This window comes from Myxine glutinosa, chromosome 2 (genome assembly GCF_964187855.1).
Source record: "Myxine glutinosa chromosome 2, kmMyxGlut1.1, whole genome shotgun sequence".
In the NCBI taxonomy this organism is placed as follows: domain Eukaryota; kingdom Metazoa; phylum Chordata; class Myxini; order Myxiniformes; family Myxinidae; genus Myxine; species Myxine glutinosa.
In genome coordinates, this window is record NC_136262.1 from 269,964,470 (window position 1) to 269,991,407 (window position 26,938).

Sequence of the window (26,938 nt, forward strand, 5' to 3'; positions counted from 1 at the left end):
CCCTGAAATTGCAGTCCTGGCTCGATGGCCCGTATGCAGAAATCGTTCGAGCGCAGGTCATGCCATGAAGGGCAAATAACGAAACTTGGCATGAACAAATAGCGGGGCCGTGCCACACGCATGAAGGAAGGACTCCTTGGTGAAGAACTCATTCGCACAGAAAATACCACATTTGACGAGCTAAATACAAGTCTCATATTAAAATAACAAAAAAAATTGTCTTTCTTATTGTTTGTAAATTTGTCTTTCTTTCAACCATGCATTAAAACATTTAACGATATAGGACAAGAAAAATAAACACGAAGAGTTAAACTAATCATAACTGTAAATATAATTCACCACACACACACAAATCAGAATAGAAGGGTTCATGAATAATTCAGAAGGGCATGTTTTAAGGGAAGATTATGGATTATGGGGATTTTAATATTCCATGGATACATTGGGTCCGTGAACAGGGAAAAGGCAGAGCAGATGAGGATTTTCTAGAACGAGTACACAACAGCCTGGACTTCGATTTTTTTACACCGATTTCAATGCTATTTTTCACTATTTTTTCTCTACTTGGTGTTTTTATACCGATTTCATTGCTATTTTTCACTATTTTCCTGGACTTCGATTTTTTTTAATACTGATTTCAATGCTATTTTTCACTATTTTTTCTATACTTGGTGTTTTTATACCGATTTCATTGGTATTTTCACTATTTTCCTGGACTTCGATTTTTTTTAATACTGATTTCAATGCTATTTTTCACTATTTTTTCTATACTTGGTGTTTTTACACCGATTTCATTGGTATTTTTCGCTATTTTCCTGGACTTCGCTTTTTTATACCGATTTCATTGCTATTTTTCACTATTTTCCTGGACTTAGATTTTTTAAACCGATTTCATTGCTATTTTTCACTATTTTCCTGGACTTCGATTTTTTTTTATACCGTTTTCATTGCTATTTTTCACTATTTTCCTGGACTTCGTCTTTTTAATACCGATTTCATTGCTATTTTTCACTATTTTCCTGGACTTCGTCTTTTTAATACCGATTTCATTGCTATTTTTCACTATTTTCCTGGACTTGGTTTTTTTAATACCGATTTCATTGCTATTTTTCACTATTTTCATGGACTTCGTTTTTTTATACCGATTTCATTGCTATTTTTCACTATTTTCCTGGACTTAGATTTTTTAAACCGATTTCATTGCTATTTTTCACTATTTTCCTGGACTTCATTTTTTTTTTTTTTTTGATTTTCATTGCTATTTTTCACTATTTTCCTGGACTTCGTCTTTTTAATACCGATTTCATTGCTATTTTTCACTATTTTCCTGGACTTCGTTTTTTTAATACCGATTTCATTGCTATTTTTCACTATTTTCATGGACTTCGTTTTTTATCCCGATTTCATTGCTATTTTTCACTATTTTTTCTCTACTTGGTGTTTTTATACCGATTTCATTGCTATTTTTCACTATTTTCCTGGACTTCGTCTTTTTAATACCGATTTCATTGATATTTTTCACTATTTTTTCTATACCTGGTGTTTTTATACCGATTTCATTTTTTATCATATTTCTGTTCCAAAACTTTTTGCTACCTCGGAGACATGTTGAATGGAGAAGGTGGATCAGACTCGGCAACAGTTGCTAAAGTGAGATGTGCATGGAAGAAGTTTCGGGAACTGAGTGGCGTGCTGATGAGGAGGGGAGTGTCGTTGAAGCTGAAGGGAAAGGTGTACGCTGCATGTGTGAGAAGTGTTATGATTTATGGGAGCGAGACATGGGTCATGAATGTAGAGCAGCAACGAAGGCTGGAAAGAGTGGAAATGCGAATGGTTCGGTGGATGTGCGGAGTATCGTTGAGAGAGAGGAAGACAAATGATGAATTGCGAAAAATGATGGGAATAGAGCCTGTGATTGATGCTGTGAAGAGGAACAGGTTGAGATGGTTTGGTCATGTGTTGAGGAAGGATGAAAGTGACTGGTTGAGAAGAGTGATGGAAATGAATGTAGAAGGAAGTAGAGGACGGGGAAGACCGAGAAAGACTTGGCTAAAGATGGTGGAAGAAGAAATGTGGGCAAGGGGGTTAACAAGGAGAGATGCAGAAAATAGGGCAAAATGGAGAAGATTGTCATGGAGACCGCAAGGCTAACCCCCGCTCTAGCAGGGAAAATGGCCTTAAAATGCATGTTGTTGTTGTTGTTGTTCCAAAACTTGTTAAAATATTTTTTATTCGATTAATGAGCAAGATTAAATATTTAAATTCATATATGTGGGAAAATTACATGCCCAGACCTGGAATCAAACCCAGGTCCTCTGGTGAACCATACCAGTGCTCTGCCATCTGAGCAATCTGGGCGAGCCTGAGCATGCAAGTTTCCCACACATATGATTGCCACTCTCTTTCCGTCAATGCTTCTGGGGCAGTCACTGCCAACCATAGGAGCACCAATGGCCTGAAGACGAGAGGGTCTTACTCCAATGGGAGAGCAAATCCATGGCCTTTATTATAAATACCACTGGGGGCTAAGACTTGGTGGAGCAGGTGCCGCAGTCAACTTGGTGCGAGCCAACTCTTCTGTTTTTGAAGGCTTATTTTTCTTTGATCCAATGTGGCTGCCAGACCACGTGAGCGATTACACCATAAATTTATATTCTCTAATATAATCGTTGCGTAGATCACACTCAATAAATTTAAAACTGATCAGACTAAGTGTTGTCCTTGTCAAATTATGACATCATAATTATGGCACCAATGAAGTCATCATTAACAACACCTATTCCCCATGTGGAGTTCTTTACAATGAGTCACGTTTCAATTTTTTCCATGGACCAGTTTTGTTGATATAGAGGTGCAACGTTTTTCTGTTTTTCCAAGAAGGTGCCTGTACCACGTGACCTATGACATCCTAATCATCATTAAAATATTATACAGAAGGAGGCGCTCCTATGGCCAAAATTTCGTACCCATCAGACCAACAGTTGCAGAGAAAAAAAATCCATACTGATCGGATGAAGCGTTATACTTGTCGGATTATGACGTTATAACGAAGGCACTGATGACATCACCATTAACATAATCTTAATCCCCATGGGGAGAAGTTGACAATGAGCCATGTTTCAATTTTTTCCATGGAGTCGTTTCAAAGATATAGTGGTGCAAAGTGTTTCAAAGATGGTGCCTGTACCACATGGCCGATGACGTCATAATTATCATTTAAAACTTCTGCAGGAGGAGGCGCTCCTATGGCCAAAATTTTGTATCCATCAGACTAACAATTGCAGAGAAAAAAATCCATACTGATCAGATGAACCGTTATACTCGTCGGATTATGACGTTATAATGAAGGCACCGATGACATCACCATTAACATATCTTATTCCCCATGGGGAGTAGTTGACAATGAGCCATGTTTAAATTTTTTCCATGGCATCGTTTCAAAGATACAGTCACGTGAAAAAGTAAGTACACCCCATGTAAAGTTTTGACTTTTTCAACATATTTCAGCATACAGCTATTTGATCTTCATTTCAACAATATTGATAGATAAAGGTGATATAATATAACAAATATCATGAAACATTTACATTTTGTAGTCCATTGTATAATTTAAATAAACATAAATGCAAATTTCGCATGTGGAAAAAGTAAGTACACCCCTACATTTATCACTACTTCAAACACCTAAAATTATAATCAGGTGCACCAGCTCAGGTGCAAATGATTAGAACATCATTAGAGAGGATCTTGGAGGAACCTGTCTTATTTAAACCTCAGACATTTAGTTTGGTTTGCTCTTTGTTGTTGAAGTGTGCAACGTCACCATGCCTAAATCAAAAGAGCTCCCTGAGGCCTTCAGAAAGAAGGTTATAGATGCCCACGAGTCTGGGAAGGGATTTAAAAAGATCTCCAAACAATTTCAAATCAATCATTCGACTGTCCGGAAGATCATCTACAAGTGGTGAAGATTCCAAACAACTGCCAACTTGTTCAGGCCAGGCCTCCCCAGCAAGTTCAGCCCCAGGGCAGACCACAAGATGCTGAAAGAAGTCTCTAAGAACCCCCAGAATGTCATCACGGGACCTACAGGTAGCTCTTGCCATTGTTGATGTCAAAGTGCAAGAGTCCACCATTAGAAAGAGGCTGCACAAATTTGATCCACACGGGAGGTGTGCCAGGAGGAAACCTTTGCTGTCCAGAAAGAACATCAGGGCAAGACTAAAGTTTGCCAATGAACACCTAGGCAAAGACCAGCACTTCTGGAACAATGTGCTCTGGACAGATGAGTCAAAGGTAGAGCTATTTGGCCACAGTACCAGAAGACATGTTTGGTGAAAACCAAAGACATCATTTGACCACAAGAACCTGATACCAACTGTAAAGCATGGTGGTGGAAATATTATGGTTTGGGGCAGCTTTGCTGCATCAGGGCCTGGGCAGCTCACCATCATAGAATCCACTATGAATTATTCATTGTACCAGAGGGTGCTTGAGGATAATGTGAGGCCATCTGTTGGGAAGTTGAAGCTCAACCCAAGGTGGACCTTGCAACATGACAATGACCCTAAACATACCAGTAAATCCACCAAGGAATGGCTGAAAAAAAAGAAATGGAGGGGTTCTGGAATGGCCAAGTCAAAGCCCGGATCTAAATCCCATCGAGATGTTGTGGGGGGATTTGAAATGAGCTGTGCACGCAAGAAACCCCGCAAACATTGCACAGCTGAAAGAATTCTGCATGGAGGAGTGGGCAAAAATTCCTCCCAGTCGATGTCAGAGACTGGTAGACAGTTATAAGAAACACCTGCTTGAGGTTGTTTCTGCCAAAGGAGGCAATACCACCTATTAGAGCCAAGGGTGTACTTACTTTTTCCACATGCGAAATTTGCATTTATGTTTATTTAAATTATACAATGGACTACAAAATGTAAATGTTTCATGATATTTGTTATATTATATCACCTTTATCTATCAATATTGTTGAAATGAAGATCAAATAGCTGTATGTTGAAATATGTTGAAAAAGTCAAAACTTTACATGGGGTGCACTTACTTTTTCACATGACTGTACATGAATCTGAGGAATGACACCGGGTTCAACGCAGGCTACATTGCCTCCCTCCCCACCATCTTAAAAAAGAAAAATCCTACCAACTGACCTGGACTTTCACCTTCCAAGTGAAGTTACTGATGTACACGTAGAATGTGATGTTGGGGTTTCCCCGGAAATCATACTTTTCACTTGAAAAGGATTCCTTGTAACTACGAATATTCGTTTTTGTCACAATGAGCATTTCCTCACCAGTCACAGCACCATCTGCACAGAAGATCCAATCGGTGTTGTTATTGGTTAACAATGGCTCTTCATACTCACACTGTCCCTTTCATAAATCCCACACCTCCGAATATCCAAAATGTTCACATCCTTAAACCATGAAACCTCAAAAGTATTCAGCAAGTCAATAACACCATAAATGTTATCATGATGTCATTAAACTATAAATGTTATTGTGATGTCATTAAAACTATAAATGTTATCATGATGTTAATAAACTATAAATGTTATTGTGATGTCATTAAAACTATAAATGTTATCATGATGTTAATAAACTATAAATGTTATTGTGATGTCATTAAAACTATAAATGTTATCATGATGTTAATAAACTATAAATGTTATTGTGATGTCATTAAAACTATAAATGTTATCATGATGTTAATAAACTATAAATGTTATCATGATGTTAATAAACTATAAATGTTATCATGATGTTAATAAACTATAAATGTTATTGTGATGTCATTAAAACTATAAATGTTATCATGATGTTAATAAACTATAAATGTTATTGTGATGTCATTAAAACTATAAATGTTATCATGATGTTAATAAACTATAAATGTTATTGTGATGTCATTAAAACTATAAATGTTATCATTATGTTAATAAACTATAAATGTTATTGTGATGTCATTAAAACTATAAATGTTATCATGATGTTAATAAACTATAAATGTTATTGTGATGTCATTAAAACTATAAATGTTATCATGATGTTAATAAACTATAAATGTTATCATGATGTTAATAAACTATAAATGTTATCATGATGTTAATAAACTATAAATGTTATCATGATGTTAATAAACTATAAATGTTATCATGATGTTAATAAACTATAAATGTTATTGTGATGTCATTAAAACTATGAATGTTATCATGATGTTAATAAACTATAAATGTTATCATGATGTTAATAAACTATAAATGTTATTGTGATGTCATTAAAACTATAAATGTTATCATGATGTTAATAAACTATAAATGTTATTGTGATGTCATTAAAACTATAAATGTTATCATGATGTTAATAAACTATAAATGTTATCATGATGTTAATAAACTATAAATGTTATTGTGATGTCATTAAAACTATAAATGTTATTGTGATGTCATTAAAACTATAAATGTTATCATGTCAATAAAACTATAAATGTTATTGTGATGTCATTAAACTATAAATGTTATTGTGATGTCATTAAAACTATAAATGTTATCATGATGTTAATAAACTATAAATGTTATTGTGATGTCATTAAAACTATAAATGTTATCATGTCAATAAAACTATAAATGTTATCATGATGTCATTAAACTATAAATGTTATTGTGATGTCATTAAAACTATAAATGTTATCATGATGTTAATAAACTATAAATGTTATCATGTCAATAAAACTATAAATGTTATCATGATGTCATTAAACTATAAATGTTATTGTGATGTCATTAAAACTATAAATGTTATCATGATGTTAATAAACTACAAAATGTTATCATGATGTTAATAAACTATAAATGTTGTCATGATGTCATTAAAACTATAAATGTTATCATGTCAATAAAACTATAAATGTTTGTGACTTAATTTCAGTGATTGTTTTAATTTTGGCAAACAAAATGAGCAGAAATAAAGCATAAAATTGGAAATAAAGAAATAACCTGCAAAAAGTGCACCTTCTGTGAATACATTTCTGCACTCAAAGAAGGTGATTTATGCGAAATGCGATTTCAAGTGCACTCACATAAAGAGCCCGGTGACCATGTGATGTTCATATCCACACTTTTTGACGTATCAATTGAAACCTCAAGGTCACGACTCAGCTGAAAAACAAGGGAAGGAAAATTGCATCTTATTGACAAAAGAGAATAAATACAAACCCAACTTGCTTGTAAGCACGAGCACTTGGCTTTCAGACCTTCACTCTCTGCAGACCTGGATAACATCACAGACTGGTCAAACAAGTGGAACATGTCTTTCAATCCTGACAAATCTCACACTCTCACGATGTCTCTCCGAAAAGACCGACTGGACAACCCTCCCATCTACTTTGTGAACAATCCTCTCCAAGAAGTTCTGTCACTCAAGCTTTTTGGTCTCACTATCTGCCATGATCTTTCCTGGGAAAACCACATTCCCAAGCTGGCCCCCAAAGCCATGCACCGCCGTCTGGGCATCTTCCATCATGCGAAGTCCTTTCTGGACACTTCTGAGCTCCTCACCACCAATGTAATGCAGTTATGTTGGCGGATTTTCAAGCCGGTAAAAGATGACCTCGGGTAAAAGATAGGGTGAAAAGAGTAGAGAGAGAATGTGCAAGAGCAGTAGAGCATGTTTTTAGGACAGTAGCTGATGCCATCTGGAGCTGATGAATCACAGTCAAGGGTTACCAGAAACTTCCTCCACATTCATGTGCAAATGACACATGATCAAAGAGCAGTTGTATATGACTGGGTATGGTGGTACAGAGAATGAAAGGTTTGGGTACACAAGATTTGGAAGCAAACACAGAATCAAGGCTTCTAAGGAGCAGAGTCAGCTGTGGTGACACTAAGTGAGGGAGGGGGGGTGGAAGGGAGGAATACTCCAGAGACAGACTTAACAAGTCATCACCAGGTTTTAAAGGAGAAAGACCAGTTTGAAAGTTCATTGTTGAGGTTGCGGAGATGTTGTTTTCTGGCTCGACTGAGTGGACATTTTCCTGTTGTGAGTTTTGTGAAATGATCTGAGATTGCCTTCCATTGGGTTTGCGTTCCAGAAAAAGAGGGTCATTTCAGAGGTTAATTTCAGAGTTTGCTTTCCATGCCATTTGAGAGCAAATGCCTCACCACAAGATTCAGTGTACCATGGAAGGGAAGATGGCGATGATAACTGAAGATGAGATGGGATTCATCTGTGATTAAGAGAGCAGGTTTCTGTAAAATAATTCCCAAGCCGAGTTAAAATCAGGGGCAGTAGATGTGGGAGACCAGTCCTGAAGAGAGATGGCTGACTGCAGTCTCTGCCAATCTGCCTGAATGAACTGCCAGACTCGCCAACACCGAGGCTGTTCTCTGAGAATAGCCAGAGAAATGTTGACTCTCACAAGAATGGATCAGATGAACCAATTGGAGCAGAGGAAGAGCAGGAGACATTTGCGGTAAAGTTAGTCATCATTAAGTCCAGAAGGGAGGATTTTCCATTGGGAGAAATCCAGATGAGAAAGGTCACAAATTTAGTCAGTCACATGGAGTCACAGAAGTCCTTTGCTGAAGTGTCATGGCTGCTCAGAAAGTTCCCATGGAGACACAAAAGTCCTTTGTTGAAGTGCTATGGGTAGTGAGAAAGGTCCCATGGAGTCACAGAAGTCCTTTGCTGAAATGCCATGGCTGGTGAGAAAGGTCCCATGGAGTCACAGAAGTCCTTTGCTGAAGTGCCATGGCTGGTGAGAAAGGTCCCATGGAGTCACAGAAGTCCTTTGCCGAAGTGCCATGGCTGGTGAGATAGGTCCCATGGAGTCACAGAAGTCCTTTGCTGAAATGCCATGGCTGGTGAGAAAGGTCCCATGGAGTCACAGAAGTCCTTTGCTGAAGTACCATGGCTGGTGCGAAAGGTCCCATGGAGTCACAGAAATCCTTTGCTGAAATGCCATGACTGGTGAGAAAGGTCCCATGGAGTCACAGAAGTCCTTTGCTGAAATGCCATGGCTGGTGAGAAAGGTCCCATGGAGTCACAGAAGTCCTTTGCTGAAATGCCATGGCTGGTGAGAAAGGTCCCATGGAGTCACAGAAGTCCTTTGCTGAAATGCCATGTCTGGTGAGAAAGGTACCAACACCCAGAGAGATACGACGTTAATCCAAACCCTCCACTTTTTGTGTAAAAAACATCACTTTCTTTAACGTTTTTGCACTTGGTTCACCACTCGCAAAAGTTTTCGTCTTCAGAGCCATGGTTAAAAATCACAAATCTCTACAATAACCGAAAATAAAAATAATTTATTACGATTCCACGGAGCACAATTTTGACACGGAGATAGGCTCAGTACAGTACTGCAGGTCTCAGTTAATCCCAAAGAAGCACTGCCTGTCTCAGATACCATCAAAACCGCAGCAGAGTAAGAAGCATACCAATCCACACCAGGAGAAAAATACCACATAAAAGAGAGACTGGGCCTATGTAAAAGCAGAACGGCATACAGATATTTTTATGTGTGAAGTCGAAACCGCATCAACTAAACCTGCGTACAACAAGCGTTTGCTACACTTCAACAGCCATGTGCAATTTTGAGGTGAGAGATGCTCGAATAGACCACTGTAGTCTGAATAAGAATTCAATATCAATAATTATTAATAATTATAGTCTGAATAAGAATTCAATAATAATAATTATAACTAATAATTGTCAGAATAATCGTCTGAATGATAATTCAATAATAATAATTATGAATAATTCAATAATAATAATAGTCTGAATAATAATTCAACAATAATAATTATTAATAATTCAATAATAATAATAAATAATAATTCAGACTACAATATTCATTTTGCTCAGACCCATGACCAGATAATTGTGAGGCAGGGAATCAAACCATGAACTGCACAACTCAACTCTTTTATGCCGGGGTCACACTATCACGTAAAGCCAAGCCGTAAGGGCCACATATGGCCAATTAAATAATAATAATTATGGCGCCGTAAACAACCCGTAAACCGCGGGCCTTGTAACTGACATAGAGCCACGGGATAGCCACGTACTCGCCACGTCAGACCCTCGTAAAAATTGGCCGTATCCACCACGTAAGGCCATGTAATGTCCAGGTAACGGCCAGGTATACGCCACGTAACGCCACGTGCCACATATGGGCCACATACTGCCACGTAGTGCCACGTGGGAGCCACGTGTCCTGTAAGAGACACGTAAAAGTGTCGCATTAAAAATCCTATAAAAAGGGGGTCCCCAGCCCCTTCCAGTCATTCAGCATCTTGACCTTCAAGAAGGCAACATCACCATGAGAGTACCAAGAAGACAGAGACTGCAGATTGCTGTCCTCAGATATCAGCATGCCCTGTACAATGCTGCTGCTGGACTGGTCCTGCAGGAGAAGCAGGCAAGAGAGATCCAGAGGAAAGCCAAGAAGAAGAGACTCTGGGTGAGGAGGTGGATCTCCAAGAGACAGGAGATGGGTGTCTATGACACCATGATGAAGGAGCTAGAAGATGAGAGTGCCAAGGAGTTCCAGTCCTTTGCAAGGGTGTCACCTGACCTGTACCATGAGATAGTCAGAAGAGTTGGGCCAAGGATCCAGAAACAAGACACATTCTTCAGGAAAGCCCTGTCACCTGGTCTCAAGGTGGCCATCACCCTGAGGTTCCTTGGCACTGGTATATCCTACCACAGCCTGGCCCACGAGTTCAAATGTCCTCACAACACCATCAGCCTAATCGTCTCTGAGACTTGTGAGGCCATCATTGCTGAGTACATGGAAGAGGTGATCAAATGTCCCAAGATACCAGAGGAGTGGAACAAAGTGGCCACGTAACACTCCTCCCTCTCTGAGATCCCCTGCCCCTCTAAGATCCCTTACCTCTGTTGCCACCTCCTCTGCTGCTGCTGCTTCCTCTAGCACCTCTCACCATGATGAAATGTTGAGAAAGAGCTTCAAAAATTGTAGAGAATTGCTTAAAAAAGCTCCACAACTTGTGAACACTGTGAAAGTGTCGCGAAAACTGACCGCGCGGGATGAGACCCGTATTTATATGCAGCCGGTACAAAACACGTGGCACTACGGGGCTCTACAGGGTGGTAAAGTGGCTCTACGAGGCACTACGGGGCTCTATGAGGCGACTTCGTGGCCAAGACGTGGTGAGCACGTGGCGATCACGTGGTTCTGTCACCGGATCGCTCCTTATATAGCAATCATGTGGCGCTACGGGGTTCTACGTGGCCAATACAGGGCCAATACGTGGCAATATGTGGCGATTACGTGGCTCTCCATGGCAATAGGGGGTCCCCCATAATTTCCACGTAGTGCCACGTATTACGCGGCCCTCACGGGGGTAGCCCCGTGGCCGTTAAGTAGGCGCCACGGCAGTGGACAAGACTGACTTTACATGGTAAAATTTTGAACTTTTGGAAATTCCCGCTCTACCTTGCAGTAGGCGCCACGTAGACCCCGTGACTGCCACGTGGATGCCGTAACTGCCACGGGATAGCCACGTCCCACCCCGAATCAAAAAAATGGTCCTACGTGGCCCTTATGGCTAGGCTTTACGTGATAGTGTGACCCCAGCATTAACAGAAAAAACATAATTGTAAGTAAAGAAGCAGAATACTTCTCAAACTCAACAACGTATCTCAAGCCAGAGCGCTTAGATAATGACTAAAGACTCACAATGCCTTTGAAACTTTTACTTTTTAAGTGAAAGGGTTTACATGTTCTTTCCCTCAAATTAGAAGCCATTAATCCCAAAGAGGAACTAAAAAGTAAGTACACAGGGTCCAAGCACGTGTCCGGTGGCTGATATCGCAAACGCAGCTTCCACATTATTTCGCTCACCTCCTCCGGCATAGTTTTGAAATTGATGGATGTGTAGTGCTCATCATCTTCTTGGGTAAGAGTGAAGGTGTACTGATAGTCAACCATTAATGGATCTGTAAGCATAAGTCAAAAGTAGTGAGGAACAACAAATTTTGAAAACAAGAAAACTATGTTTGAAAACAAGAAAAGCAAGTTTGAAAACAAGAAAACCAAGTTTGAAAACAAGAAAACCAAGTTTGACAACAAGAAAACCAAGTTTGAAAACAAGAAAACCAAGTTTGAAAACAAGAAAACCAAATTTAAAAACAAGAAAACCAAATTTGAAAACAAGAAAACCAAGTTTGAAAACAAGAAAACCAAGTTTGAAAACACAAAAAACAGATTTGAAAACAAGAAAACCAAATTTGCAAACAAGAAAACCAAATTTGAAAACAAGAAAACCAAGTTTGAAAACAAGAAAACCAAATTTGAAAACAAGAACACCAAATTTGAAAACAAGAAAACCGAATTTGAAAACAAGAACACCAAATTTGAAAACAAGAAAACCAAGTTTGAAAACAAGAAAACCAAATTTGAAAACAAGAAAACCAAGTTTGAAAACAAGAAAACCAAGTTTGAAAACACAAAAAACAGATTTGAAAACAAGAAAACCAAATTTGCAAACAAGAAAACCAAATTTGAAAACAAGAAAACCAAGTTTGAAAACAAGAAAACCGAATTTGAAAACAAGAACACCAAATTTGAAAACAAGAAAACCGAATTTGAAAACAAGAACACCAAATTTGAAAACAAGAAAACCAAGTTTGAAAACAAGAAAACCAAATTTGAAAACAAGAAAACCAAATTTGAAATTAAACATTTAACCTTATGGAACTGGAGAGTTCATCAAACACCTTAATTCACACAGTGTTCAAGTATATAATTCAATTGTAATAAGCATGGTGTTGCCTTAATGGTTAAGGTGGCTCGCTTAAGATCTTTGGGTCTTGAGTTTTAGCACATGTCGTTCCGTTGAATAACACCATGTGGGTTGACTCAGTCTGTCATCCTTCTGAGGTTGGCAAAATGAATACGGCACTCCTTCTTGCCACCCTACCGTACAGGCCAGATTTGTGGAGTGCTTGGGATATTGTTGTCACATGCACACAGTGACCAGTCTTTGCCATAAAGGCCTGCAGCTCTTTCAAAGTTGCCATTGGCCTCTTGGTGACCTCTATGATCAGTCTCCTCCTTGCTTGCTCATCCAGTTTGGAGGGACGGCATGATCTAGGCAGGGTATTGGTGGTACCATAATCCTTCCACTTCTTGGTGGTACCGTGATTGTCTTGACTGTACTTCAAAGGATATTCAAGGCCTTTTAAATATTTTTGTACCCATCCCCTTATCTGTGCCTTTCCACAACTTTATCCCAGAGGTCTTTTTAAAGCTCCTTGATGCTCATGGTTGAGTCTTTGCTGTGAAATGCACTACCCAGCAGAGGAAACCTGCAGGAACAGCAGATTTTATTCTGAAATAATCAGAATCACTACAATTTAACACAGGTGGAGTCTTATAACCTTATAACCACAGGCAATAACCTTTCAAATTGATCGGTCTCATCATGAAAATTAGACATGCTGGAGGAAAACCAAAATCAGATTTGGAATCAGCATGCAAAAATGGTCTAGAAACGTGTGTCTGTTCAATCGTGTCGTTCAATTGTTCAATTGTACCGACCAGTGTAATCTAAGTAACACTAATCAACGAGCGTATTATGAGGCTGAGGATTAGTCACTCTCTGGGTGTCATTTTCCCTCATGTCTGTATGTGCTCCAACTGAGGTGAGTGATCTCACTGAGAAGGAGACATTCTATGCCACGCTCAGTCTGTCGTTGATCAGTGCCCTAGGCGAGATACTCTTCTCGTCTTGGGGGATTTCAATGCATCGGCTGGCACTGATATGGATGGCTATGAGACGTGAGTTGGTCCCCATGGTCCAGAATTAGAAACAAGAATAAGTTCAAGAAGAATAAACAATAATTATTTAAATAAAAATTAAAAACAAGAATGGCACCAAGTCCCTTGACTTCACAAGATGGTTGGCTCATGGATTCAGCACACACAGCTACATCGCTGGACTTGGTATTCCAATGCTGGTAGTGCAGAGAAGGAGATTGACCGTGATCTCGTTGATCGTCGTTGGAGCTTGCTCCAGACTGAAGGGTCTACTGGAGCGCTCAGTTTCTCAATACCAACCACAGGCTTGCTGTAGCGACTCGGAAGCTGCAGCTCAAACCCAAGAGAACGGAATCATTCAAGCCCAGGCTGGATGTTGGCAAGCTCAAGGATGATAGGGTAGCTGAAGAGTTTACAAACTGGCTGAGTGCAGATCCGGGGGGGGGGGCAAGGGGGGCTGGGTGTTTCAGGGCATCCTGAAGAGTTATGGATGCCTTCAAGATTACCATCCTTGATTTTCCGGGAGGTGTCTTGGAACCCACAATCAGACGAAGAGGAACTATGTCTCCCAAGAGACACTCGATACCATTGATCAGAGTCACAGGACAAGACATTAGATGTTCACTGAGGGCAGACAAGGAGGCCTATGTGTGAGGAATCTGTGAAAGGGGAGAACATCACCTGCAGTCAAGTGATCCTCGTCCTGCTTACATAGGAATCTGTGCATTATGTTTCTCCAAGCTTGTCCCTCAGTGTACTGCATTTAGAGTGGAGGGTGGTGAGCTCTTGACAGAGGAGTCTGAGGTGAAGGCCTGTTGGGCTGGTCACTTCGAGCGGCTCTACCAGGATGACCTGCCAGCTGTTGAGTTGGATGTCAGGGGTGTTAATATCCCTATTACTGACCCTCCAATTGACTGCAAACCACCTTTGTTTGTGGAAACGCAGGTGGAGGTGAACTGGTTGAAAGAGGGAAAAGCTCCTGGGATTTGTGGTATCCATGCTGAACTTCTCAAGGCTGGTGGAAATGCTTTAAGTGTGTTGTTGCATGCAGTTCTGTGCTCTGTTTGGAGCACAGGCATCATCTCAACTGACTGAAAGAGGGGCCTTAACGTCCCTCTCTGGGAGGGTAAAGGTGCTTGCCAGGACTGTAACAACTACTGAGGGGTGACACTTCTCTCAGTGCCAGGTAAATCTTTGCTCAGATAAATTATTGATCGGGTTCGCCATCATCTGCTTGAGCACCAGTGCCCAGAGCAGTCTGGCTTTACACCAGAGGTCAATCCTAACCCTAACCTCCATTCACAACCATTCGATTTTCTACCCCCATTGACCCTCCCAAGGCGATCTATTTCTGGGTTTCCTGTTTTCCTTCCATCTCTGCTGTTAAGAGTTTGCTGCTGTCTTTATCATGTTCACCCCATGTGTCCACCTCTTGCTCTCGCTCTTCCCCACGTCGTTTTTTTGCTCCTAGTCTCCCTCTATTTTGTCTCAATCCTGCTGTTGTTGTCTCCCTCCTCCAATCCCCTCCTGCCCTTACCTCCTCTGGTTCTACTGTTGTTTTTGTTCGCTCTGCTCCATACTGAGCAGTTCTGCTTTTAAATCCTCCATGAATCTAGATACTATATTAAAAAAACAACCCATCGTGAGGCACAATGATTGGTGTTTGTTGCTAATGGCATTTTCTATCTCTCCTGATTGTTGATACAACACCAGATATCCCCAAAGGACCAGAAACAAATAAGGAAAAACAGTAGAAAGAAAACAAGATTGGAGAAATCTTTTTCCCCACATCAGTTGTGCCATTCCTGGATTCTGTGAAATCTAAAGCTCTCAACATTATTGAAATCTCCAGAGATGAGGCCGAAGCAGAAGGTCCGTTGCTCTCACATGACAAACAGGTCGGTGGTCTCTCTATTTTCTATCACCATCCTCTGGTCTATCTCTGAGCCCAATGACCTCTCCCAGCTTGTCTTGGACACGCACGTTCATTCAGTAACCTTTGCTAGTTCAACTCTAAACATCCAGGCTTCCTGCCCACATTACTGTGTTTCTCCCCTCTCACTCCTCTTGTCATTTCCCCAGGCACGTGAAGCCAAAAGCAGGGTTAAGCAATCGGTTCCTGTATGTCGGTCCATTCGTCCTATCAGGTTATGATTGAGGAACAACTTATTTAAATTGAATGTTGTATTTTGAAAACGAATCGGAAAATGAATATGAAAGTAAATGTGCCGTTTAACTGTAGTTTGTCTCTGAATCTGTAGCGATCGCACATGCACAGAGTGGACTGAGATAATATTTTCAATGTCTTCCTGTCTAGTAGTCAAACAAAATTGAAAATCATTCCAAACAGGAAACGTACTCTTTTTAAGGATGTCATCTAATCATCTCTCATCCATCCCCTTCGGGCCTAATGGCCCATAAGGCTGCATTGCGTGTTCTCCAGTATGCCCTGTTTCTGCCTATTGGCCTGCCTTCATTCCATGATCTCAATCCTATCTCTTTTTTTCCACTGTTCTCCTCCAGGTTGTTCTAGGACGTCCTACTTTCCTTCTTCCTTCAGGCTTCCATGACAGTGCTGTCATACAGTTGTTATCATCTTTCATTCGTAGCCTGGTGTTGGCTTAGCGGTTAGGGTGCCGGCTTGGGATCCTAGGATCCTGGGTTCGAATCCCGGTCGATTGCTGAATTAACGCCAGGGGGGTTGACTCAGCCTGTCATCCTTCTGAGGTCGGCAAATTGAGTACCAGCTTGCTGGGATGAATGACCACGGTGTGTACCCCGATTTAGAATAGGTACACCGTATCCCTGCGCATCGTAAGAGCGTGGCGAAGGGTTGGCGTCAGGAAGGGCATCCGGCCATAAAAAAAACATTGCCTCAAACAGGGAACCATGATTGTCATGGGGTCCGCAAGGCTAACCCCCGCTCTAGCGGGGAAAATGGCCTTAAAACGATCATTCATTCATTCGTAGCACATGTCCAATCCATTTCTATATTCTGGTCTTCACTTCATCAGTGATCATGCTGTCCACAAACCTGATGTTATCATCCTCAGAGATTTGGACCGTAGCCTCACCATAACCATGACCAGCATTAGCTGGTATTTCAGTTTCACTTGCAGTTTCTGTAACAATAATTTTGAACTGAGCGGCTTGTTGGCTCTCTGCGGTGGGTTTATTTTCAGAGTTTTTCTACACTTAGCAAAAGCCTTGTCGGCCTAACACCGCAAGGTGTTAGTTTCCGGGGTTCACCTACGTGGAGGTAAGGTCGACTTAGGTGCTCTATGATTCACCAGTAGACTATTGCTTTTCGCTTTTCGCCCATCACTGAGCTAGCCAGCCCGGACATAATTGGCTATGATGCCGAGTGCATGAACACCTCTCACACCGCAATGATGTCATAAAGCATACAAACAACAGGCATGAATAACTAATTTAATGTGTTAGATAGGGTGCTGTATTAGACACTGGGTAATGAATGATCGTTTTAAGGCCATTTTCCCCGCTATAGCAGGGGTTAGCTTTGCGGGCCCCATGACAATCATGGTTCACTGTTTTGAGGCAATGTTTTTATGGCCGGATGCCCTTCCTGACGCCAGGGTAAGATGGCGGTAAACCCCAGTATCTATTTATTTATATATGACTTTTACAATCTTTATTTTATTTAAATTGAATTATATAATAGAACACAAATCACATTCTAAATACTTCCAAGAACCTCCAGTTTTGCAGTTATTGGACATGTCAAATGAGGTGGTGTATAAGATTGCTTCAGTAGGACTAAACATCTGGAAAAAAAATTTATGACCTTTAAAATCATTATTTTATTTAAATTGAAATGCTGTGTATACGAGAACACCACATGGGCTATCATGTTCTATGAACTCTCTAGTTCCCTTTGTTGTTATATCCAACTGTGGATCCGTTGGCCACTGTTAATTTGTTGCCTACCTCACGTCACTCTTCCATGAGCCTCCATATTGTATTTTTCTTAAACTGTGCTGAAGACAGAAGGGACTCCATGAGGACAGAATGCGAGGTGATGTTAATTATTTCAAAAACAAGAAGGAGGCACAAGGTGAACACTATGGCAGGAAGCAGTGAACACTCCCCAGGTATTAATAAATCAGGTCACTTAAAGTGAACAACCTATGGGCTAAAAGGGTTATTTGCAAGCAAAGCAATAAGGCAATAAGCAATCATCTGGGTGTGAGAAACTCTCATTCACTTTTGAAGGAGACGCATACTATGGTGAAAATTTCGTCTCAATCGTACCAATGGTTGCCGAGAAAATGATTAAATTAATTTAAACAAGATGGTGCCCGTACCACGTGACCTATGATGTCACATTTTCTATAAAACCTTATCTATCTTCTTCTATATATATATAAAAGAAAGTTTTTGTTTGTTTGTTTTTTGTTTGTTTGTCTGTCTGCACGCGCTAATCTCCTGAACGGTGAATAGGAGGAAACCTCTGAAACAAAAAATGTCGGGACGGGCCCTGGGAAGGTTATAGGTTCGGTAGTGAGGCCGGTCGAGGCCGCCTCGGCCGGGCTGAGCCCATTTCGCAATTAAAAGCTGAGCTGAATTATAGTAGTCAATCTTCTACGGCCATGAGTAAAAGCTGAATTATAGTAGTAAATTCATTCAAAAAGAACCAAAAATGTCGGGACGGGCCCCGGGAAGGTTATAGGCTAGGTTGCGAGGCCGGTCGAGGCCGCCTCGGTCGGGCTGAGCCCATTTCGCAATTAAAAGCTGAGCTGAATTTTCGTAGTCAATCTTCTACAGCCACGAGTAAAAGCTGAATTATAGTAGTAAATTCATTCAAAAAGAACCCGGGCAACGCCGAGTGCATTCGGCTAGTCACCTATAAAATTTCGACCGATAAAATCTACTTTTTTTTTTCTTTCTTTTTTTACTTGATTAACTGATTTTTCCCTGAACTGATTTTTCCCTTGTCCATTACTTTGAGATTTCTTTGTATTTGAAAAGTGGTATATAAATTAAATTTTTCTTAACTATTATTATTATTATTATTACAACTAAACAAGAGAAAAATGACCACAGTGTGGTCAGCAGCTGCGACGTGTAGAATCATGAGGATATCCGTTGCAATATGCGCTACCAAATTCGACCAGTCATTAAATTATACGCATGCACTAGCGTCTTTTTGTCTTTCAGTTCTGGTCTTGTCCTTTGTTTTGCGACGCAACATGCTTCATCAACTGATTACATATAATGTATGGACGTGAATGTTATTTCTGTTAATGTTAATGTTAATTCATTAATATTATTTATTAATGTTAATTCTGGGTGGCAGAGGGATAATTTGAAACGGGCTTGGTCGGTAGAGGATTTGAAAGTGGGTGTGGTTCTGTGAAAACAGTGGTGTGGTTCTGTTTGGTGTGGTGTGGTGAAAGTGATTTGAATGTGGGTGTGGTTCTGTGAAAACAGTGGTGTGGTTCTGTGGTTCTGTTTGGTGTGGTGTGGTGAAAGTGATTTGAAAGTAAAAAAAGTTCTGTGAAACGAGATTGATATGAAAACATTCATGTTGTCTTTGTTGCTAAATTTATTTTGGTTTCTTCAAACAAATCGCGATTTTAGTCCGCGATGTTCTTACCTCATACCAATGCACGTCAGAGTGTATGCGCATGCGCTATTCAAAAAGGCACACCAACAACAAGAACAACGCGGTCCTCTCATCGAGCTGCTCGTCGCAGCTAAAAAATCTACACAAGTAGACGCATACGATGGTGGAATTTTTTTTATCTCAATTGGACCAACGTTTGCAGAGAACATGACTTTTTAAAATGCAGCCATGTACGACATACATACCGTACATGCATATGTACTTATGTACGCAACCGAACACTTAACCTCGTTTTTCGCTTTGCGAGCACAGGATATGCAGCTATGTGGCGTCAAATGAAAATAAAATACCTGTCCATGTTGTACAACAGTTGATTTTTGCAAATAAGCATTTTGAAGTTGAAACATTTTTTGTTTTATTTAAAAGGACAGGTCAGAGGTCACATCATGAAACACTCACAATAGCATGTTCCTTTTTTAGGGTCGCCGGTGTATTTGTTATCAACGTCACACCTGTAGAACACACATAGAAATCATCATGATCATGATCATATATTCAAATGCTCATTCAACAGCCGTCCTACTGATCCCCCTTAACCAACCCCCAATCCCAAACAATTTTTCAAAGAATATGAAATCAAACTGAATCTGTGCGCAAAAAAACAATTTCACAATCTGGGTGAAAACCAACAATACACCTATAGCAGAGAAATGAAATTGAGAGTGAAGGAAGGAATAACATTATTTAAAGAATGAGATGAGGTAGCGGGTAAAGTCAGTGAGGCGAGTAAGTTGGTGAGGTGAGGTGAGGTGCAGGCGGGTAAAGTCGGTGAGGGGTGCAGGTGGGTAAGTTCGTTGAGGGATGCAGGCGGGTAAGGTCGGTGAGGGGTGCAGACAGGTAAGGTCGGTGAGGGGTGCATGCAAGTAATGTTGTTGAGGGGTGCAGGCGGGTAAGGTTGGTGAGGGGTGCAGGCGGGTAAGGTTGGTGAGGGGTGCAGGCGGGTGAGGTCGTTGAGGGGTGCAGGCAGGTAAGGTCGATGAGGGGTGCATGCAGGTAATGTTGGTGAGGGGTGCAGGTGGGTAAGGTCGGTGAGGGGTGCATGCAGGTAAGGTCATGGAGGGGTGCAGGCGGGTAATGTTGGTGAGGGGTGCAGGCAGGTAAGGTCGTTGAGGGGTGCAGGCGGGTTATGTTGGTGAGGGGTGCAGGCGGGTTATGTTGGTGAGGGGTGCAGGCGGGTTATGTTGGTGAGGAGTGCATGTAGGTAAGGTCATAGAGGGGTGCAGGCGGGTAACGTCATTGAGGGGTGCAGGCAGGATGTTTCATTTCAGGAGATAATAAGTGTAATAAAGTTAAATTGTCACAAACAACAAAACTGCTGCAAAAGCAAATAAAATATCTTATCACAGACAATTGGTATATGGAAGCGGTCACAAACAAGGCCAAATGATCTTGGCAACCATCAAGACACATGTGGTTAAACTATATAGGAGGGTTACAATCACAAAGTGCATGGTGTTAAGATTAGAAAGAGGGTGTTTCATTAAAAACACAACCCCATTGAAGTTATGTGCAAAAAAATTTTTTAATACAAATTTTTTCCTATTTCAAGTTTGCATGAAGCATCGTTTGGAGGAAAAACTGCAAACATCAGAGTTATACTGTTAATTTCGAAGATGACATGGACAATGGAACAAAGGATCTTTATTGTGGAGTCTTTGTCACTTAAACAAACTCAAACACGATTCAGAAAGACGTTCAAGATCAGATTAGCCCGAGACAACTCTGCTATTTTTCTATTGATAAAGAGATTTAAGTCCCACTGGATTGTACAAAATCTTAATTGCTCAAAGTCTGGTCGCCCGAGGACTGCAAGATCACAAGAAAACATTGAAGCATCCATGAAGCAGTTTTGAGGAGCCCCAGGAAATCGCTGCTTTGTCGATCTCAAGAATTGAACTTATCTTTATCAAGTACACAAAGAATTCCGAAGCAGAAACTAACAGACAATGATTAACAACTTTGTGTGACGATGTGTGAATGGGTTTAAGGAAAAAGTGCGGAGGAATCTAAAGTTTCTGAGTAATGTGTGGTTTTCTGATGAGGCCTACTTTATTTTAAGTGGTCATGCTAACTCTAAAAACAACGGGTTTTGGGGTTCTAGTTCTCCTGATGAAGTTCTTGAAAGGCCGTTGCACAACCAGAAACGCACCTCATGGGTCGCCATAAGCAAATGGGGCATCATTGCACCTTTCTGGTTTCACCGTGAAGACGGGAAATCGGTAACCGTAACCACTGACTTGAAAGTTATTCAGAAGATCTGGGTTGCATTAGCAAGGAAGCGCCAAATTGACAGGACTGTGCAATGGTTTCAGCACGGGGGGGCCACACCTCACAATTCCAACAGATCTATGAAGCAGCTACAGCAGAAATTCAATGACTGAATCGTCTCGAGAAGGACAGATGTTGAATGGGCACCCCATTCTCTGGACCTCAACTCACCTGACTTCTACCTTTGGGTTACCTGAAGGATAGAGTGTACCAAGGGAGACCTCAGACTACTGATAACCTCAAAAATACAATTCCCACCGACATCAAAGCTATTCCGGTTCACCAGGAGATCCATGTGTTTTACGCCTGCAGCAGGGCCGCCCGCCGTATAGAACAAGTTTTGTGAACTGTCTTCTGAAATCACGTGTTTCATTTTTGCGTGTTACTGTATTCTACATATTACAAAGATTCTTATGTATAAGTTCCATGTTTTTCAATGGAAATTTAAAAAAGGTATAAAAACAACTTGGGGTTGCTTTTTTTGTTAAATACCCAGTTCAATACAACCCAGTTGGAGAGAACAAGAGCTTGCGTTGGAATCTCAAACAGCATATCCAGAAAGGACATCGTGATTCACAATCATACTCGTCCTCTTCACAACCTTGAGAAATCCATTTCAGAGGTTTGAACATCCAAATTACCGGATATCATTTAGATTGAAAAAAATAAAGTCAACAACGTGGGCGAGCCACATTTATTACATCTGCGTATGTTATCTCGTGCTCGGAAATGCAGAGCCATTTGCTTTTTATCTGAAACAAAAATCCTGGGAATTTTTCCCCAAAGGATGTACATCTTCATCTTTCTCAATCAGCGATTACTAACAACAGTAGCACCACCTGGTGGAAATCCCAATATCGACTGGAAACAGCACAAGTGAAAAAACTATTTTCAAATTCCTTTGGTTAAAAAAAAATAAATTTGGTTCTTGGATAAACAAACACCAATTATTATTATTATTAGCGTTCCTCAGATATACCGCATTATGAACCAATATTGGTCAACAAGAAAATTAACATAAAATGTTGAAGTTCATGATTTGATCGACAAAGTTTGTAGTTTGTAGCGTAAATTAAAACTCACAAAAAGTGGATACATCGTGATGAAAAGCATGCTAATAATCATGAAAAATGCACACAGATGTTGAGGCTCAGGAAAGAGCAGAAAAACAAGTGTGAGAATTGCTTTGGATACATGTCTCCTATCAAGTTTCAGTTCAATATCCATAAACACATCCCTATATTTGGGCGGTGTATAATGCTGTGCTCAGTGCCGAAAAGAGCAATAAAAAATAACCATATGAACATACATGAAGAAAAAACGCGCATACGGCTTATGTGCACATACATCGTGGTTATATACCTGGGATCATTCCAATTGAACTGGACCATGGATTAACACCTAGGTATAAGGAGGACTGAAGCCTGAGGACTGCTGACCTGTGCTGTTCATGGAATGGTGGCGCATGATTAGCCGGGCCCCCGCTCAGTGGGACATGGGTTTTGCAATCGTGAGTGTGTGTCGTTGGTTATTATCTCAATTTGTGGGTTGCAGGAGGTGGAACGGAGTCCTCCCAGGACCCAAAGTATCCACTTCCTCTTCGGTAAGGGATCACGGTTCATGGACCAAGCTGTTCAACTTTTTCAGAGTTTTGTCCCAAGGAATCTTTTCAGGATCGTCACCGAATCTCGGATTGCCTCCAGTTGTAGTTCATTTGTGGTACTATTCCCAGGAATGGTTTTCAAAATCTCATTGAGGTTCTTCTTCATCATTCATGTTGCTCTAATTATTACTGGTACAATTTCAATGCTTTTCAGCTCCCAAGATCTCTGGGCCTCATTTTTGAGGTCCTGGTATTTGGTCATTTTCTTGATTTCTGCGTTGTTTAGGCCTAAATCGCTGGGTACTGATATCTCATTCATCAATGCTGCCTTTTCCTTTTTATTCCTGAGTACAATGTCCGGACGCAATGCTTTGTTTTCTATGTTCACGCTCGATGGAATCATCAGGTCGTATGTCAGCATGCCGTCTCATTTTCAATGATTGTCCTTGGTTCGTGTTTCCATGAGTTTTCTGGTTCTGAGATGTTTAAATTTTTGCAGATTTGCCAATGAATCACTTTGCATACTTTGTTGTGCTGTTGTGTGTAAAGTTGTTCTGATAATAGATTTTTGCATTCCGAGAGCAGGTGACTTGTACTTTCTGTTTCTTTCTTGGAGAATCTACACTTGTCCGTCTGGCTCAGTCCCGCCATCTTTTTAAATCCATTGGTGTGGTGTCCTTGATCTTGGGCATTTATTATATTATGATTCGTTCTCAGTCCCAGTTGAGCTGAGTCTTCTATGACATTCCAATGATCCTTCTTTGTCTATCCCCACTCTGTCCAATTATTGTTTGTGTTTTCCTGCTCTTTCGTCTTTCTCACAGTTGTTGGTGTATATTTCTTGATATTAATTTTCATATATTTATTTTGTCTTTTTTGCAATTGCTGGGGCTGTATTTGTCGTTTCATTTTCCTGTGCGGCATCTTCTCGGATTTCATCTTCATTTTCATTTCATCTTCTCGGATCTCGGACTTCTCGGACATCAAAAACACCTGTTTTTGGAAATTCTTTGCAAGGTGAGTTTGGGATACTTTTTCAGGTTTGTAATGTTCATGTTTGTTTACAAATTGCATCCGATAGTCTGTTGAACATTTCGCATACTCAGCTAGTCCTACACTCGTCGCTCTGTGCACCTGGTTGATTTCCATCAGGCCCGCTCCATCACTCTCATCTCGGCAGGTACATTCTCGGGATGCACTGGTTTTTGTAAAACATTTTGTGGATGGTAAGGAGTTTTCTTGTTTTGATGTCTAACTTGTTGCTTTCTGATTAGGCCCAGTTTAATATTCCACAGCTATATGTGGAACACTGGTACTGCGAGCTGGTTTATGGCTTTGATTTTGTTTCTTGGGGAGAGGTATGTTCTTGTTAAAAGGTCATGTGTTGAGGAAGGATGAAAGTGACTGATTGAGAATTATTATTTATTTTTTTTGTATACAAGATCGAGGCTCGTGAAAGAGCAAACATTAATCACACAGAAAGACAAACCGACACATAAAACATATAACATGGGGAGCGGTAGACAAGATGGGGCGAGAGGGGGAGGAACACAAACACAACATCTGAGAGCAGGGACATCGAGAGATCTGTGGGAGGGCGAGTGCTTTGGGGGGGGGGCATGGGAAGGGGAGGTGGGAGAGGTATAAAACATATGGACACTGCGGGGACTTCCAGGAAAGAAGTTGGAATTTCAAACAAGGTGGATCTGGGGTGAATTAATGGGGGTAGAAAAGATCAAGGTTTTGGATGGGGAAAGATAAGAGATGGTGGTGGACATCTGTTCTAAAGACCTGGAGGGAGGAATGGGATTGAAGAGAGTGTGGGAGTTTGTTCCAGAGGCGGGAGAAAAGGGGAATGAAAGAGTGAAGGTGAGCAGAGAGCCGAGATTTCGGCAGTTTAACCATCAGAGGGTTGCTGGCAGATCTTGTGCGACCTGTAGGAATATTTGGGGGACAAAGCACAGAGAGAGCTGGTGGAGCAAGGCCAGAGAGGAGTCGGTAGAAAACAGAAAGACCACCTACCAGTCTGCGGTGAGTGAGTGAAAGGCCCTCGGAGATAGCTTCATCGCGGGAGATTCCAATGATTGTGAAAGCTTTGGTTTCAACAGCGTGAAGCCGAGCTAGGTGTGAGGCAGGAGCACCGGCCCATAGGGGAGAACAGTATTCCATTGAGCTGTGGATGAAGGCCTTGCATGTGGTGAGGAGCTCAGGTGTGCCGAGGAAGGACTTCGCACGACGGAGGATGCCGAGTCGGCGACTGGCTTTGGAGGCCAGCTTGGAAATGTGGTTTTCCCAAGAAAGATCATGGCAGATAGTGAGACCCAAAAGCTTGAGCGACAGAACTTCTTGGAGAGGATTGTTGAGAAAATAGATGGGAGGGTTGTCCAGTCGATCTTTTCAGAGCGACATCATAAGAGTGTGAGATTTGTCAGGATTGAAAGACATGTTCCACTTGTTTGACCAGTCTATGATTTTGCCCAGGTCTTCAGAGAGTGAGGAGGCTGCAGACTGCCGATCTGAGGGAAGAGGAATGGAGCGGCAGAGAGTGGAGTCATCAGCAAAGAGATAGAGAGGATTTTCCAGAGAGTCGGAGAGATCAGAAGCTGAAGGTGGTAGAAGAAGAAATGCGGGCAAGGGGGTTAACAAGGGGAGATGCAGAAAATAGCGTAAATGGAGAAGATTGTCATGGGGCCCGCAAGGCTAACCCCCACTCTAGCAGGGAAAATGGCCTTAAAATGCCTGTTGTTGTTGTTTGTTGTCAATTTTTTGTCATTTGGCGAGAGGAGCTTTAAATCATCCATGTATAGTAGATGTGTCACCTTTCCTTTTTCTTTGGATGTTCGCCGATTGGTTGTTAGGGTGTATCTGTGTTCTTGGTCATTTATGAGATAACTTAGTGTGTATGTGTGTGCATACGTGCGAGTGTGTGTGTGCTTTTCCAGGCCGTAACCTTTTTACCATTTTTGCCATCAAATTTTCTAAAAATCTTTATCATGAGAATATGGAGAAGCCAAATGAAAATTTTTTTTAAAAGGTCAAAGATCAGCATCACCTGAACTTATCAATTTTCATCCAATTCACCCGAAATCTAATTTAACAATTGAGCTTTGTCAACAATGTTTCAACATAGCTTTATTATGAGAATATAGTGACGATAAATTATTAAATTGGTCAAAAGGTCAAAGGTCAGCATCACATAAAATCATCAATTTTCATTTCATTGACCTGAAGTTTTAAGAATTTGCATATTAGGTCACTGAATTGGTTCACCAATCAAAAACTAGAAGCTGATCGGTTTTTTTGGAACAAAAGGTCAAAGGTCAAGGTTGCATCAAATTGTTAATCTGCATCTGACTGATTTGAAATTTTGAGCAGGGTTTGCATATTAGGTCAATGAAGCATATTGGTTTTGAGGTCAAAAGGTAAGGTCAACATCGCCCAAAATCGGCAGTTTTTTGTATGATTAGCTGTTTTCGTAATGTTTAGCATACGGGAGAAATCAGAATACAAAGTGGACGCAGACGAGCTTTGCATTGTCAGATGCTTTCGAGTTTTAATTGGGGTGGAGTCAGGCCAGCTGTCTAGCGAATGGGTGTAAAGCAGTGGGATGGAGTTAGGGCAGG

The 26,938-nt window shown here is 40.9% G+C and overlaps 1 protein-coding gene across 2 annotated transcripts in view; it reads right to left on the reverse strand.

Moving 5' to 3' along the window:
* The window catches only part of LOC137420551 (attractin-like protein 1), a gene marked incomplete at its 5' end in the record, with an annotated part of 219,432 nt that overhangs the window by 115,818 nt on the left and 76,676 nt on the right, over nt 1–26,938 (reverse strand). For both annotated transcript variants that reach the window (XM_078772550.1, XM_078772552.1), the window contains 4 exon segments: nt 5,160–5,317; nt 7,087–7,165; nt 11,881–11,975; nt 19,844–19,896. In XM_078772550.1, the coding sequence (XP_078628676.1) occupies nt 5,160–5,317; nt 7,087–7,165; nt 11,881–11,975; nt 19,844–19,896 (385 nt within the window).